The sequence below is a fragment of the Malurus melanocephalus genome, unplaced genomic scaffold, assembly GCF_030028575.1.
Source record: "Malurus melanocephalus ecotype Western Australia unplaced genomic scaffold, MMel_1.1 scaffold_1121, whole genome shotgun sequence".
NCBI classification, from domain to species: domain Eukaryota; kingdom Metazoa; phylum Chordata; class Aves; order Passeriformes; family Maluridae; genus Malurus; species Malurus melanocephalus.
This window is the reverse complement of record NW_026624353.1, coordinates 1-15,500: the sequence shown is the minus strand read 5'-3', so window position 1 is coordinate 15,500 and position 15,500 is coordinate 1. Positions and strand designations below refer to the sequence as shown.

Sequence of the window (15,500 nt, the reverse complement as noted above, 5' to 3'; positions counted from 1 at the left end):
GCCCGGGCCGGTACCGCACCGCGGGATGGGCATTGACACCGCCCGGGCCGGTACCGCACCGCGGGCATTGATTTCCATCTCCCGGCTGCAGCCCTTCCCCGCCTCACGGGCTCTGCAGGGACACGGGCTGATTGATTCCCGGCTGCTCACTGCGAACGGGAAAGCCAAACCTGGGGAGTTCTCAGCTCTGAAATGCGGATTGCGGCTCGGCCAGAGATTTCCTCGCGGTGTTTGTGTTACAGAATGGTCCAGGGTCTCAGTTTTATCAGTTTTACACTTSTCTCAGGCCTCCTGGAGAATTTCTGTTCAAGTTTCATAAACGTTTTCTCTGTAAAGCCYGCAGAACCAATTTAAGAATCGCCCACAGAAGGGAAGCATTTTCTGMTGGTGCTGAAGGTTTGTATCACAAACCTTTAATTAGGTCCGAGCTGTGTCTCACTGGTGATTGACCCAGCAGAGTGGGCAGAGGAGCCTGAGCTTACTGCTTGTCTGCTGCTGTCGGTGTATTTTATAGCTCTAGGTGTATTTTATAGCTGCTTCCCTGCCAACCATTGAGTTTATGGGGTTTCTTTTTGTAAACGCTTGYCTTGAAGYRTTTTTTCTTAAATACYCTCATTTGCAACTAGCATTCTGYAGGACAGCTGCTGATCTTTGAAATKAATGTTTAGGTTGATGAGAAAGCTAGTTGGTTTCTARTGTTTTTACACACTATTTTTTAAARCATAATCTGAGCCAGTAGTTTGTTTAGAGCTTGTTTTTCTAGCAGTGATATCWTATATTTTGAGAGGCACTTGTTTGCTTTCCTTTGTAATTGTTTTATGAGCAATTTCTGTAAATGAAGTTTTATTTATCAAGCAGCTATAGCAACTCAAAATGTAATTGGCGAGAAACATGAGGGAAATAATTTCATACAATCTTTTTTCCCCTCATTATTTCTTTAATGTACAGATAATTAATAATGGMTTAAGCCCTGTGGCACAATCCAATTGCAATATATAATATGTATTTCTAACTGTGGAATCACAGAATCATTAAGGTTGGAAAGGACCTCCAAGATTATCAAGTCCAGTCTTTGACCAATCACCACAGCATCAATTGCCATGTCAGGTGTGTGTGGCTATCCAGGTGCAGCCAACCATGTTTCCTTACTATTTTTTTTTAAATTATTTTTCAGTTCTGATACCGCCTTTTCAATAACATTGAACAGAAAAGATGCCCTGACAGAGGATCAGCAGACTTTGGCTTCGTACGGGATTGTTTCTGGTGATTTGATATGTTTATTGTTGGAAGAGCCAGATGTTCAGCCCAGCCTACCTCCTGCTGTTCCTGCACTGCAGAATGGCCATGAGCCGTCCGCCGTGAGCCCCGGCATCATTCAGGCTCACAGCCCAAAACAGGAGGGGCACAATGAGCAATCTAACAGTGAGAGAGCTCAGCTGGGAGTTCAGGAGAGTGTGGACAGGGTAAGTACATGAGAATTTTCCTGTACAGCACAAGGCAAAAGGGTCTCCTTAGTGTCAGTTACTGAATGATAGAGGAGAGAATCTCTTCAGAATATTGGCTCCCTACACTTGTCTGATATGTATTCAGTCATTTGACTGGAAATTTGTCTCTATTATTGTATATTACTGTGGCACAAAAGCTAATTCAGAGAGCTCAAAGTGTTCCAGGTTTACAGGAGTAAATGTTTTTGCTGGAACATGCACTTAAGGAAGTCAGGACTGTGTTTCTTACCTGCCTCAGTGCTGTGTTCTAGAGGAAGCTGTTTCTAGGTCTGAGCAAATGCAACAGTCACTGTCCAGGACAGGCTCCTTTTTTTCCCCTTTCCTGACACTTTCCTTGGGTAAATCTGCTTACAGTTTCAAATATTGTTCTATCATAATGTGTCTGTGTGTAGTTTTCTCAGTTAATTTAATAATACACCATGATTTTGGTAGAAGAAAGGAACTACAGTTAACCCACTGTCTTCCTCGAGTGGCAACAGGTGCACTCATTGATGGATTTCTTTCTCCACCCCAGCATTCAGGGCTGTTGGTGTTTCTTGGCAGCCCAAGTTACTGTTTTGGGTACTTGCCATTGGCTAAATTCAAATAAATGATGATACTATAGTGATTRAAATATTCCTGTGTTGCAAAAATGSTGATGAAGCTTTAAYATATTATYATCACCTTGTCTTCAATTAGTATATMCAATAAAATGGCAAACCCTTTTGTGAAGAGTTTGCCTTATAAAGATTAAGAAATACAAAGGGTTTATGTATAATCCCAGACTTTATCTGGAATGCTAGGAAATGGAGGTGTAAGGAATCTTACAACTTGTATGGGAAATAAAGCTGGAATAAGCAGATGTATAATGTTGTTGTATATAAAAGTGTAATTTTCTGAACAAATGTATATTCTTCTTTCCTCTGAAGGCAGGATCCAGCCTAGAGTTTCCTTCTGGGTTAGTGGCAGAAGATGCTGAGCTGGAAGAAGGTGCAGGTTCCTATCCCTCAGAACCCATGCTGTGCAGTGAAGCTGCAGATGGTGAAATACCCCATTCCTTAGAGATGCTGTACCTTTCTGCTGAGTGTACCAGTGCCACTGATGCCTTGATCGTTCTGGTCCATCTTCTCATGATGGAGACAGGCTATGTACCTCAGGTAGGTGCCCCACCAAACAGAAATGTCTGGGTAATTGTGGGACTATTCAAGAACCATCTGAGGATCTGCCTCTGCCTTTGTTTGTGTCAGTTTGCTGCAGGGGCTGCTGAAGGATCAACTTGTCTGATTTCCCTGACTAGAAAGCTTCAGGCTAAAGACTGGAGCATCTTTTAGGGGTGGAAGGAGAGGTCTGTCCCTGTGTTTCTTGTGTTCCTCAGCCTCACTGGGACCCAGCTGAACCAACCACTTCTGCTTTACAGCACTGAGCATGTGGGGATGTGTTCAGATTGTAGCACTTTAAACCTGTTAGTTGACTCAGGTTTTCTAATTAACTTCAAACTATGATTCTTAAAGGCCTGTCAGATCCTCTGTGTTCACAGAAAAGGTGCAGTARCATCTTTTTTTTGTGCATCAAATTAATAATGTGCAGAAGTTGTCAGAATGCTGGAATGGATGATTTGTCTCAAAGAAGGATTTGTCTCAAAGAAATAGATGTGAGTGCTCACTGAACATCCTTTCCTATCAGGATAAAAAATCAGTACTCTCAGATTTGCTGTTAGTTTTGAAGAAATTAGTGTATAATCACACATATTCACAATCACTGCATCATAATGTGCATTAGGCTGACCTAAGAGTTGAATTGCAAGCATCATTCTGCCATTTCCTCACTTGTAATCCTTTTCTCACCTCTCAGTATTGGCACATTGCAAAAGCATGACTGTGTGTGTGTTCTCTTTTTGCATTGGTAGGGGATAGAAGCCAAGGCAGTCTCTATGCCAGAGAAATGGAGAGGGAATGGTGTTTATAAGCTGCAGTACACACATCCCCTTTGTGAAGAGGGTTCTGCTGGTTTGACCTGTGTGCCTCTGGGAGATCTCATTGCTATCAATGGTGAGTCAATCCAGGCTTTATCTTGGATGCACATTCCTAAGGATCACCATTGTTTAGGAAGAGAAAACTTGAGTGTGCTGTCATGTGCTCTGCTTTGAACTGCACCGTTATTTCTGGGGTTGCTGAGGTGCAGGAGATTCCACTTCCTGATGCTGAATATTCTTGGCATTTCCAGTCTGTGTGTTAACTGTTTCCCTCTACTGTGACAGATTAATCCTTAGGACATTCAGCTGGCCTTTTCATTGCAATATTGTAGAAATATGTTTGTTGTCTCATTTCATAGGAACTTCCATACACATTGCCAGACATGGAGGAAGTGGATTTGTTTCAGCTACCATTTTTTATCTTACTCTTGATGTTTTTTGAAAGACTTAAAACTTCCAGACCATATAATCTTTAGCCCTGATATATAGTCTTTCCTGTAGTACACTGTGATCTCAAAAACTGTTTAGTTTAAGTTATTGAGTCCAGAAGACTTAGAGAAGTCCTAATTTTTGAAGCAACTTCCATATCACTTGATGTGTTTTTTGAGTTATTTTTGTCTTTTTTTTTCTTTCTTTTTATTATTTTATTTAGCATTTGAGTAATTCCACATTTTAGCAGAAACAGCGTTAACTTAGGGTTTGCTTCTAATTTCAAGATAACTGATATAGTTCTTTATAAAACTTGTAACTGATTTTGCCAATTTGTGTAAACACATATTTTCTCAGAACCTTAATGCATTCTGAGCAAATGTTTTAACCAAGTCAGATTAGGGTTAGATTTGAGACAGTGTTATAACTACCATGCATCCAGAATTCATAAATTAAACTTTTGGAGTCTTTTCCTAACATTTCTTTAGTGACTCGGTTATGATAATGGCTCTCTGTGTGCCTTGTTTAGCTGTGTTACATCTCTGTCCATGTGATAGAATTGTTGAAAGTAATGCTTGGTTGCTGCTGCTGCTGTGTTAAGTTACTTTTATGTTTTTCTGAAGCTTTTATTTCTCTTCCTGCTTGCTGTAGTTGGGTATTTTCCTTGTGGGATCTGGTAAAGGAGGAAAGTAAAACATCTCTAAAGTGTAAGGCAGTAATGAAGTGGTCTGTCATTTCTGTGTGTTTTAAATTTTGAAATGTCTTTCTCTATTTGTAGCAACATTAAAAATCAACGAAGAGATTAAAAGTGTTAAGAGGATCCAGCTGTTGCCATCATCCTTTATTTGCTTCCAGGACCCAGGTATGTCTGAGCTCTGATACTCATAGTAGCAAACTGAAAAGTGAAGTGACTCAGTGGGTAAGGATGTGACACCAAATCAGTGCAGAATAGCAAAACAGAATAAAAATGGGGTCACCATTTAGGTTAGTCATAACTTTGTGGTAAAAGGAATTCAGAGTGTGGGCATTTGCTCATATTTTGTTGTTAGCACAGATTATTTCTTGAACTAACAATGTAAGGAAAGAGCCTTGCAAAGCTCAGTTTATCCTTTGGCCCCTGTGCCTGTTATTTGTGAGGTCCTGGGCACGTGTGTATCTCTGGGACAGCAATGCTGGGTGATGTCCCCTCTCTGCCTGGCAGCTCAGGACTCCAGAACCTGGCACTACCTACACTATTGTTGTGGTGCTCCAATTGTTAAATTCTTTTTGTCAGAAAACTTGTACAAGGTTTCTCCAGAGTGCCAAAATTAGAGGTAACACTAAGGTGAGGGAGGTGAGAAGGGCAGATCCGTGTGGATTCTTTTGAGCACTGAGCATCCTTATGTTGTCTGAAGGGTATGAGCTGCTTTATTGGCAGTCAGGGCTGATTCAGTGTCCTGTGTTCTGCATAGTCCCAGTCACTGGGATAGAACAACTCTAAATGAAAGGCTGTAGAAGAACTGAGTGCTGAAATGCATCCAGTAGAACTGTAGAATCTTCTGGCTCCTCTTTCTTCTGAGAAGAGAATGGAAAAATACTTTTGTCAGAGAATTGAAGGTTGCAGGTTTTGAGAACATAAGTGTATGTGAGGCAGAGCTTTGAAATCTGACAAAAGGATCTCTGAAAGTCAGTTTGTTTCCAGGGAACTCAAGTGTTTCCCTTAACTGTGCCTTGTAAGGCCAAAGGGAAAGCTCAGTCTGACCATGGGACAGGTCTCTAGTTTGTCAATGACTGATTTGTTGCAGGATAGTTTCACTCTAGCTGCAGAGCTGCTCCCATCAAGATCACAGGACGATTGAAGTGCTTATAAGCAAATGCAATTCTTACAACTTTTGCATTATAACCTCTTGAAATTAAGCTTTTTTTCCTCTCTTCTTTGACAGAGAAGGTTGCAGGTGTTTACAAAGACCTTCAGAAATTATCCCGTCTCTTTAAAGATCAGCTGGTTTATTCTCTTCTGGCTGCTGCTCGACAAGGTGAGAGGAAACATTTACAATTAGAGATGGTACTTTAATTTTTGAGGATGGAAGAAAGGGGTTCTATCTAAAACCTTGAAGGAAAAGTGTTAGAAACAGCTGTTCAGTGACAGGCTTGTAAAGAGTAAGCACAAAGTAATATATGTGTGCTAAAGAAATCATATTAATTTTTGCAACTCAGAAAATGTTAATGTAATTCTGGTTTTAACTTGTGGTTGCTCTAGTCTCGTTTCAGAGATGGAAATGGAATGGCTGTTTTCCATGAGTAATTATTAGGAAATCCTGCCACAGTAATTTTTAGCAGTAGTTTTGTAGTTTTAATCTATTTCTTTGTCAAAACAGAAACATTTAGTATCATATTTGAAAGTCTGACCTCAGGAATGATCTTGTTAGGAACTGGGGCTTAGAAAGGATGGTAGGAAGTAACCCAACCTGGTGGCTGTGTAGCAGTAGGAAACCAGGCTTTCTCTGCATAGTTACTTCCATAAAAGATCTCAGCATTTTATTCTGAAGACAGTTCAATGAAATTCCCTCTAAATGTCAGTGCATGAAAATTTTATGTGTAGCATCTGCTCTGTATTTCTGATTTTTGCAAGCTTATGAAAGTGGGCAGGTCGTTTTTTCTTTGCTTTATTCCTTAGCTCTGTAGCTTCTAAGCCTAGTTAGGTGTGTGGAATGTTTCTTAGGCATAGTGCTCTGTATTAAGTGTGATTTGCCCTATTTTGTGCACCACATAATTGTAATCAGAGTTGCAAGAGGCCTTTTTTGCAAGGAGTGACATTACAGTAGTTGCAGAGAGAAGTGATGTAACTCAGRCATCAAAGGGAGAGGATTAAAGGAGAGATTATAGTGTTCCTTTAGAGACAGAAGCACTRCTTTAGTGGTGTCAAGTTTACTGTTTTTTCTGAACTTTCTTTCTTCTCTGTGTAGCTTTGAACTTGCCAGATGTGTTTGGCTTAGTGGTCCTTCCCCTGGAGCTGAAGCTTCGCATTTTCAGACTCCTGGACGTGCGCTCCCTCCTCTCTCTGTCGGCCGTTTGCCGTGATCTCTACACAGCCTCCAATGACCAGCTGCTCTGGAGGTTCATGTACCTGCGGGATTTCCGAGGTGATGGCAGTGCACATGGTTTATATCATTGTGATCTTGTGTTAACACAGGGACTGGGTCTGACAGGCTTTGATAAGAGGCTTCTCAGGCAACCAGCAATGACATGGAAACACTGTGAGTAAATGCAGTTTGTGATATGAATCAGTACAGCTGGTCAGGTGTGATTCAGGTGGATGCAGTTTTCTGTCAAAGAGAATGGTTGGCAATCTTCTGAGTCACTACTGGTGCCCCACATGGTTCTTCCATGGTATGGTGCAGGCTTGCTTTGTTTTCATCTGTTTCCTTTGCTACCTTGGTGTATTGGTACTGCAGTTATTAGGAAGTGGAGGGAAGATACATTCCTGCTTCAATTTCTCATAAGAGATTGAAGAAACAAAGGTTATCAAAGGTAGTGCTGTCAGAAGGCAAAGGTGGGGACAATGTTTCTGGGATTTCTCTATTTAGTAACATTTGGAGATGGTGCTTTACAGAGAATGGGTGTGCAAGTAGATTATCTATTGATTGGACCTGGAGCTTTGCATTTTTTAAGATGTGTTATCTTTATGAAAAGGTGTATTGCCCAAAAGTGGTTTTTTTTCCTACATTGATTATTCTTTGAGTTCTGACAAACTGTGGGCATCTCTGGCACAAGATCTCTTGCCTTTTTTAACTTTTTGCTTCTCTTTGTAGATCCAGTTGTACGGCCTCGTGACACAGACTGGAAAGAAGTAGGTGACTTTTTTATATAATCTSTCTGTGATCAGTGTTAGTTTGAGAATTAAGTACAGACCTTGGGAGGCAGCAACTTTTGAGTTAAGTTTAGCTKAAAAGKGTGGTGTTCTGTGTATGCATGTTGRTCAGASTAGGAGAAAGGAGCATCATCAGTTACATGGTGCATGCTCAGATTGGAGATCTTAAAAAGATGCTGTGTCTGGTCTTTGGCACGCAGGGGAGTGGCTGCTCTGGGTTTTCAAGTGCACTTTTTTGAGAAGTGCTGTAAAACTGAATGCAGTTGCTGAAGATTTAAAAGACACTTAAGCGAACTGTAAATTTTTTTTTTCCTGTCCGCAGCTCTACAAGAAAAAGTTGAAACAGAAGAAGGAGGCTCTGAGATGGAGGCACATGATGCTTTTGCCCCCTATACCTCATCCAATCCCCTTTCATCCCAACCCATTCTACCCTAATCCCTTTCCTCCCAACCCATTCCCATCAAATCCAATCTACCCCCCRATGATCATGGGGGGAGAATATGACGAGAGACCAACCCTCCCATATGTTGGAGACCCAATTAACTCACTCATTCCTGGCCAGGGAGAAGCAGCAGGTCGCTTTCCTCCCTTCAGACCCCATTTTGACCCGATTGGCTCCTTGCCTGGAGCAAACCCCACTCTTCCAGGACGGGTTGGCCCCAGTGAGAGGTTTCCAGCTCGGCCCAGCCGGGGCCGCCCCATGGACATTCGCCGTGCGTTCATTTGATTGCTGCTGGTCCCTGCAGGCCCTTTTGTAGTAGCTGAGCTTGCTTTCTAACTGCAGGAGATTGCAAATGCAGGCACTAACATCTGCCTCCAGATTGTGCCAAGAACGAGTGCATGGTAATGTCCCAACACAGGCTGGGTTTGTTTTGTGGGCTGGTAGTGCTGTGTCACCTGGCACTAAGGTCTGTTCCTCAAAGAGCTCCAACTTGGAGCATTTTGTTCTGCTTCCCCTCCTCCTTGCCCTGATCGTCTGTCAAGTGCTACTTAGAGACCAGAATACCAGCCAGAGTACTTGCTGCAGCAGATAAAGAGCACTTTAAATATAAACCCTCTACTTGTCTGTCTTCTTTGAAGAGCTTTACTAAATTGCCAGGATGGAAGGTTTTGTTTAAAACCTACCTGGCTAATTAATAATCTTTRTTAACAAAAAAGTTACCTTGTATCACATAGAACAGGATACTGCCACTGTTACRGTAGATGCGTGTTCATGGAAATTTCTAAAGGTGTTTTTTTTCCTTTTTCCTTTAATATTTTATTAGGTAAAAAGCATTTTTGTATTGTTACTTAATGCACAAAGAATACAGCAAAGGGATTTTCTTCATAGTGGAAGTATTAGAACACGAAATAATTTTGTGAACAACTGAGCAAAGTCATGCTACAGTGCAACTCAGAAGTCTAAGCAGAAACAGAGCAATTTTACAAAGAATCAGCAGCAAAACTTTTGACTTTCTCCTTGACTTTACAAATAAGGATCCRTAGTACATGACTGCACTTACTGTGTTTGAACTAAAAGTGGTGTGAAAAATTCTTATTTTCTCCCTCTCTGACATAATTAAAGAATKAAATAGACTGACCTGGTTGCAGTGGAAATGGGATCACAACATGAGAAGCAGAAAGAATTYTGACTTCAGTAAATTCCATTTAACTCCTTTATTTAAGTATTGGATTATATCTTGCCAAAAGGAAATGTTATGAGCACCTTTCAAGTATTGTCTTATGAACTGATGAGCAGCTAACGAGAGCACTGTTAAAGTCTCCTGATGAGACCTGCAGGCTGATGCTGGAGCTCACTTAAAGGAAGACTGAATGACTAAACTTTGTTACAACTTCTAATTTCTTACGTATTTTTTAAGATGATTGATCTCAGTGTTTCTATAAATGGTACTGATGGCTGTTGTGACAACTGATATTATTTTTTAAAAGTTTTTTTGAAATTCCAACTGTKGAAATGGAATGACATTTAATTTTAAATATGAGTTATTTAATCAGTCTTTTTAATACTTATGTGCTTTTTCAGGTGGTATTTCAGTGGTTCATCTTGTTTTGTATGAAATCAGCTGACTTCAGTAAGATCAGGAAGTTTTGCCATTAACTCCAGTGGAAGTAAAATATAATACTTTATTTTGCTGTCAAAAGTCGTTTTGCTTCTTTCTTCCCTTTTCTACTTCACAGCAATAGTTTTCCTTCAATACCAAGATTAGCCTTAATTTTAACATTTGCCTTCAGCAGCTGAATTGCCTTGTTCCAAAAGGATTTTTATAAGTGAAATGCATAGTCAGACCTCTTAGAGTGATTTTTTTATATTCCACTGACTGTAAAAAGGAAAAGGGAAATCTACACTGCATTGGTCTTGCACCGTTTTGTCCTTGTGATGAATGCTTCAGCAATGCATAAACAACATTCAGATAAGATTATACAGCTTTAACTGATATAATAATTCATAAGTTACCATTCTCCTTTTTTTCCCCAGCTATTTCTGGGAACATGATCACACAATGCATGTGAGATAAGTTAATTTTTTGGTGCTAGCAAACGTGCTGCTCTGAATTGGGCCCTCTTTGCCATGAACACCCATGAGGCCATACCTGTGCCAGGCTGATGCCAGAGGTTTGCTTTGTCCTGGATTTTGTCATTTGAATGTTTGTTTTTGAAGTGATGAAYTCAGCCCTTTTATAAATGCACCACTAAGTGGCCTAAAGATATTCCTTCCCTTTTTTTGTTCTCACATTGTGGTAAAGGTACAAAGATCAAGGAGCCTGACTTAGCCAGAACTTCAAAGTTCCTTGAAGAGGAGTTAGGATATGAAATACAAAGTGAGTGTCTCAGGACCAAGAGTATAACATTAGAAGACCAAAGAGAGGAAATACTTGAAAACCACCTGCCTGCTTTGTTTATTTGCCAGCTCCTAAATCAAGTGTGTGTGTCATTGCTGTTGCAAACTATAAAGGAGAAATGACAGACGATAAAATGGCTGAAGATGAGCATTTCTTACCTCTACTATTCATTAGTATCCAGCACTGTAAAGGTTGCTACTACCAGTCACTTGGAAATAAGAAACTATTATCCTTATTATCCTTATTATCCTTGGCTTTTCTATGTATTGTTTTATGTTATGAAACTTTATGCCAACCAGATAAAGCAACTGAGCCATACTCAAGGTGTAAGGGCTTACGTACCTTCTTGTGATTAGTGGAAGAAGTAAAAWACCACTGCACTTACAAGGAGGAGTGCTGTTCTTCTGGATCTTACCTTTCCTGGGAATGTATGTTTCATTCCTCTTGAATTACCACACCCARCTATGACAAGAAAGTCACGATGATCCTCAGTTTGTAGCTAAACAAGGAATTGTAAACTAATTTTCCAGGTGGTGGATGKGGTTGGGTGTCGTAGCTGTGTGCCCCTTCTTGGGCTGGATCCAAACACCCAAACCTACTCATGTTTCCTGTCTTCCATGTGAAGAAAATTTAAACAAATAGGACAAAAGGGAAGCCCTGAGCAGCTGCTCGGTTTTTCACATCTGTGACAAAGATCCCAAGGTGTGCTGTGTGCCCTGTGATTCAAATGCAGCTTCTCTTYACCAGTTTTTTCTGTTCTCTTACTGCCCCTGGTGTTACATTTAGGTACCTAAACGCCTCTGGGGTATACCTTAGTTTCCCTTTCATAGAACAGCCCTTGTAGTCCCTGTTTTTTTAGAGTGTAGGGATTTTGGAGTAGAAAGCCAGCATCAAGGGTGATAATTGGAAGATGGGGTGGTGCATTTGTGAATCTCCTGCTAGCCCCAACATCCAATATGTGAGCATCAGAGCTGTACACTTGAAGGGGTACTGTTGGGACAGTTAGGGGACATAGATTTTCATCATTGTAACTCTGGAAACCAACTCAGTGTTTTAAATCATTTCTGTGAATAGAATAAAGGCTCTTTTTCTGGAATATGGACTAAATTAAGCTGAGAGTGCCCGTTTGTACTCGAAGTTGCAAATTAAAGCTAGGAGGAGGGGAGATGCAGTTCTGTTTGCTTGTCCCTTGAAAAGTGAGAGCTGTAGGCAAAAGGAGAGATTTGAGTCACTGCTGAGTTTCAAAGGTGACTGCTATCCCGTTCCTGTGGTGTGTCAGGACAGCCCTGCAGCCTCACAAATGATCCAGCTGTTGTTCTTTCAGCAGCAAACTTGGAGATTTATGGTTCCTTTTTTGTATATATTGTGTTGGTAAGGGAAACGTAGAGTTTCAGGGGATAAAGCCATTGAGGATTCTTGCAGTAAACTTTCATTTCTGTCTCTGCATCTCTRGTGACCATTTAGTAGGGAAAGGTATAAACCCTGGTGAGGGAAGTGTTAGAGAAGGAAATCCTCTCCTGCCAGGGCTGAATTGCCTCTTCCCCATATAGTGAAACTTGTTAATCTGCTATTCTTGCCAGTGGGACAGTGCTTGCTCAAGGCCATTTCTCACTCTTTTATTGCTCCTGGAGACTGTAAAACAGCAGAGATTGGGKTTTTTTTCTCAGATGATGACATATATTTATGATGCTACATTGTGAACTACTTACCAAACCCTGAAGGACAACAGAACCGAGGAGAAAAAAACCTAATCAGAAGGCAAATCAGCAGAGTGAGGTGGTTCTGTAATACTGAACTTGAGGTATAAATCATTGATTGAGATGAGTCTCTTGAGGGATTTCCAGCCTGGAAAGCAATGCTGTTATTGCCATTGTACGTTAAAGGCCTGCAGGGGTTGGTCACACAGGGTCCAGATGACTGCATTGGGCTGAGATGTTCTTACAGGTGCTGTGCAGGGAGGATTTCCTTGTTTGGCTTTATTCCACCAGTGAATCACAAGATCYAAGATGGCAAATGCAGCTGTTGTTTTTGCTGCTTTGGGGATTCCTTGTGTAGGTGACAGCAATCTGTGCCATTGGCTCAGACCGTGTTTGACTGTCCTGGGCATTGTGAGTGTCAGTGCAGCAGTGCCAAGGGAAGCACAGAGCCAGTGCTGTGTGTTGAGGAGTGGGGTGAGGACTGAACTGCATTGAACTGTTCCAAACTGACCYCGGGGTGAGCAGGCTCTCTGCTCCTGTCAGTACCTATAAATGTGTGGGTTTACCCAGGTGAGCTTTTAGCTCATGAACACAGCTTGTAGGGGTTTGGTCAGTACCAGTTCCAGTGGATGTGCTGGGACACATATATGTGTGTTCTGGGACAGACACAACTTTGTTCAGTGCTGCAGGGTTAGAGGAAAAGCACACAGCAAAGATCCATCTCTGTCTTCTCTGGGAAAATAATCCTTGGGAGTGGTCAGGGAGAATTAATACTGATCATTACCTRCCAGGGACAATGCCATCCCTGCCCTCCCATGGTTGGTGTCTCTGGATGGCTCAGGCCACCTGATTTGTGCAGTGTAATTCTCCAGTTCTGGTGCAGGTTTGTCACTTTGCATTCATCTTGCATTCACCCCAGCAAAGGCAGTGGGAATTGAAGGCAGGGACAGGATTTCACTCCCTCTCTCACCCATTCAGTGTTATGGAACACTCAGCACACAAATATGTGCACTTCATCAGCTCTGCTATTAATGAAGCRTGTTCCTGAGGGACAGGCACAGCCAGATGTGACCAAGTCACCAAGGTGCTTGGAGTTTAGCTGGCTTTTGTCTGGAATTTGTGTGAGCTGGGAATGTGAACCCCTGGTGTTTTCAGGGGCAGGGAAAGAAGTTGTTTTTTTTTTCTGTGGAAGATCCATTTCTTAGGTTATTTTTGAGCTAAGGCTACAGGGTTAGAACATGACATTTTTTTCTCAGAACTTGGCAATCGCACACAGGGGACATGAATGCAAGGGATGAAACTGAGATGTTTTATCTGCTATAAGCAGAGTGCCCTGTAACAAACCAGCAGTCCATGTGCATGACCTGCTCGTGTGATCTTTGGTGCTCACTGATCCTTGGTACTGTATCTGTCTTGACCATGATTTTGCTCTGAAAAGTGACTTTTTATGGAGCTGGTATCATGAAATTCCACAGTTCACTGGATTTCCATGTGCAAGTGTGCTCACTTTATGGGTCAATGGGTATTTATTCTGGACTGTGCCTTTGCATGTGTGTTTCTGAAAGAAACCTCATTTTTTTCAGCTTGACCTTAACAAGAATTCAGTAATCGGAAGTTAGCAATTGTATTGACTGTACAAATCAAAATAAAACCCAGTTTGCATTGTCATAACTCTGTTGTCTTCACAGGGGTTAGCAAGAGTAAAACTTGCTTTTCAACTCAGTCATTTGAACAGATGTGATTCTGATAATGCACAAAACCCAATGAAATAGTGACACTTTTATACAGCCACTTTTCAGACCATTATTCAAGTATTTTTTTTTTGTATTAAAACAATTTTCAGAATTCCCTTTACCCAGGTGTTAGCTGTAAATTGCTGAGTTCCACTGAGTGTATTCCAGGATGACATCAGGTGTGACATTCTGCAGACTGAGGGCTGACAGAAGCACAGATGCAGCTGCAGGATTGTTAATCAGAAAACAGGCTAGCAAATGATTTTCGCAGGTTGCGGATGGTCTCAGCTTTTGCTTCGTCCTCAGTGGCGTTTCCCCTCTGAGATGACTCAGATATGCTGAAGCTGTTTGTGAGAGACTGCGATTTGCTGAAAGGGAAAACAGAGTTCAGGCTCAGCAGAAGGTGGGAGTTCAAAGTTGGTTACTCAYTCATGCTTTGGGCTCCATCACACAGACAAATTCAGGGATAAAAGGAGAGGTTGGTGCACAAAATCTGTATCCAGGAGTGGGGGAGCTGGGATGGAATGGGGCATGGCAAATGGCTCAGCCCAGACTGGTAAGTGTCAATAAAAACATCTGATTACAAGTATGCAGTTGCCATTTGSTGAGACACTTTCAAGTGATTTCACTATTAATAGAGAAGAATGCATTCATAGTAGGGGTCACCCATCTCTCACCTTACCAGAAATGCTGGTCCTGCCTTTCAGCGTGAGAGCACTGCAGGTTTGGTGGTTGGTACCAGAACCCYGCAGTGTGTGCTGTTTCCTGCCCTCTGTCTGCTCTGTGAACTCTGGAATTTCTGTCTGTTGTTGATCTCACTGCTCCTGCTGGCTCTGTRTCTGCTGCTGTTCAAGTCCAGATCAGGACTCTGTTTTTGAAGTCAATGTCCCAATTTTCCCTGCTACCATGTTTAGTTTCTTCTGATTAGTAGTAGGTATGCAGCACAAAAGCAGACTGGGAAAAGTCCCTGAAATGTGGATATTGTGGTGACTGCACCTTTAGCACCAACATTTTGATCCTCCAGTGCACTGATTTTAGTTTACCTTGCTGATGTAAACATCATYGCTGAAAGCCTGTTCCAGAACATCACTCCTCTGCTTCTCAGACATTGTCTTCCTATTCCTAGCCTATATTTTGTTCTGTTCATACCAATTTGCTTGTGTTAACTTTTTGTCAGCGTCAGACTATGTTTTTTTGTATTTCCTGCCATGGTGCCAGCCAGATACGCTCCACAAAGGGTGACAGCAAAAGCTTCTACCTGAGATCCACAATAATTCAGCAGTGTGCTCTGCTCCAGAAGAGGGCTTCCCATACAGTCACCATCTGGAACTTTATATTTATTATATTTATTATATTTATAATATTTATTATATTTATTATTTACATGAATAGGGCCACTTCCACTTCTCCCTGCCTTTTTGCTACCAAATGCACGAAGAACCTTTGTGGCTCCCGCACTAAGGAAATGGAGAAGGAGTAACTCCTGTTAGGTTTC

The 15,500-nt window shown here is 41.5% G+C and overlaps 1 protein-coding gene across 1 annotated transcript in view; it reads left to right on the top strand.

The window, feature by feature from the left end:
- FBXO7 (F-box protein 7) overlaps positions 1-14,005 on the top strand; it is a 14,631-nt gene extending 626 nt beyond the window's left edge. The window contains exons 2-9 of the mRNA XM_057387058.1: positions 1,175-1,463; positions 2,414-2,641; positions 3,391-3,532; positions 4,664-4,747; positions 5,808-5,900; positions 6,831-7,007; positions 7,677-7,714; positions 8,058-14,005. Coding sequence (XP_057243041.1) covers positions 1,175-1,463; positions 2,414-2,641; positions 3,391-3,532; positions 4,664-4,747; positions 5,808-5,900; positions 6,831-7,007; positions 7,677-7,714; positions 8,058-8,462 — 1,456 coding nt within the window. The 3' untranslated portion in view covers positions 8,463-14,005. The remainder of the gene's footprint in view (positions 1-1,174; positions 1,464-2,413; positions 2,642-3,390; positions 3,533-4,663; positions 4,748-5,807; positions 5,901-6,830; positions 7,008-7,676; positions 7,715-8,057) is intronic.
- The last annotated feature ends 1,495 nt before the right edge of the window (positions 14,006-15,500 follow it).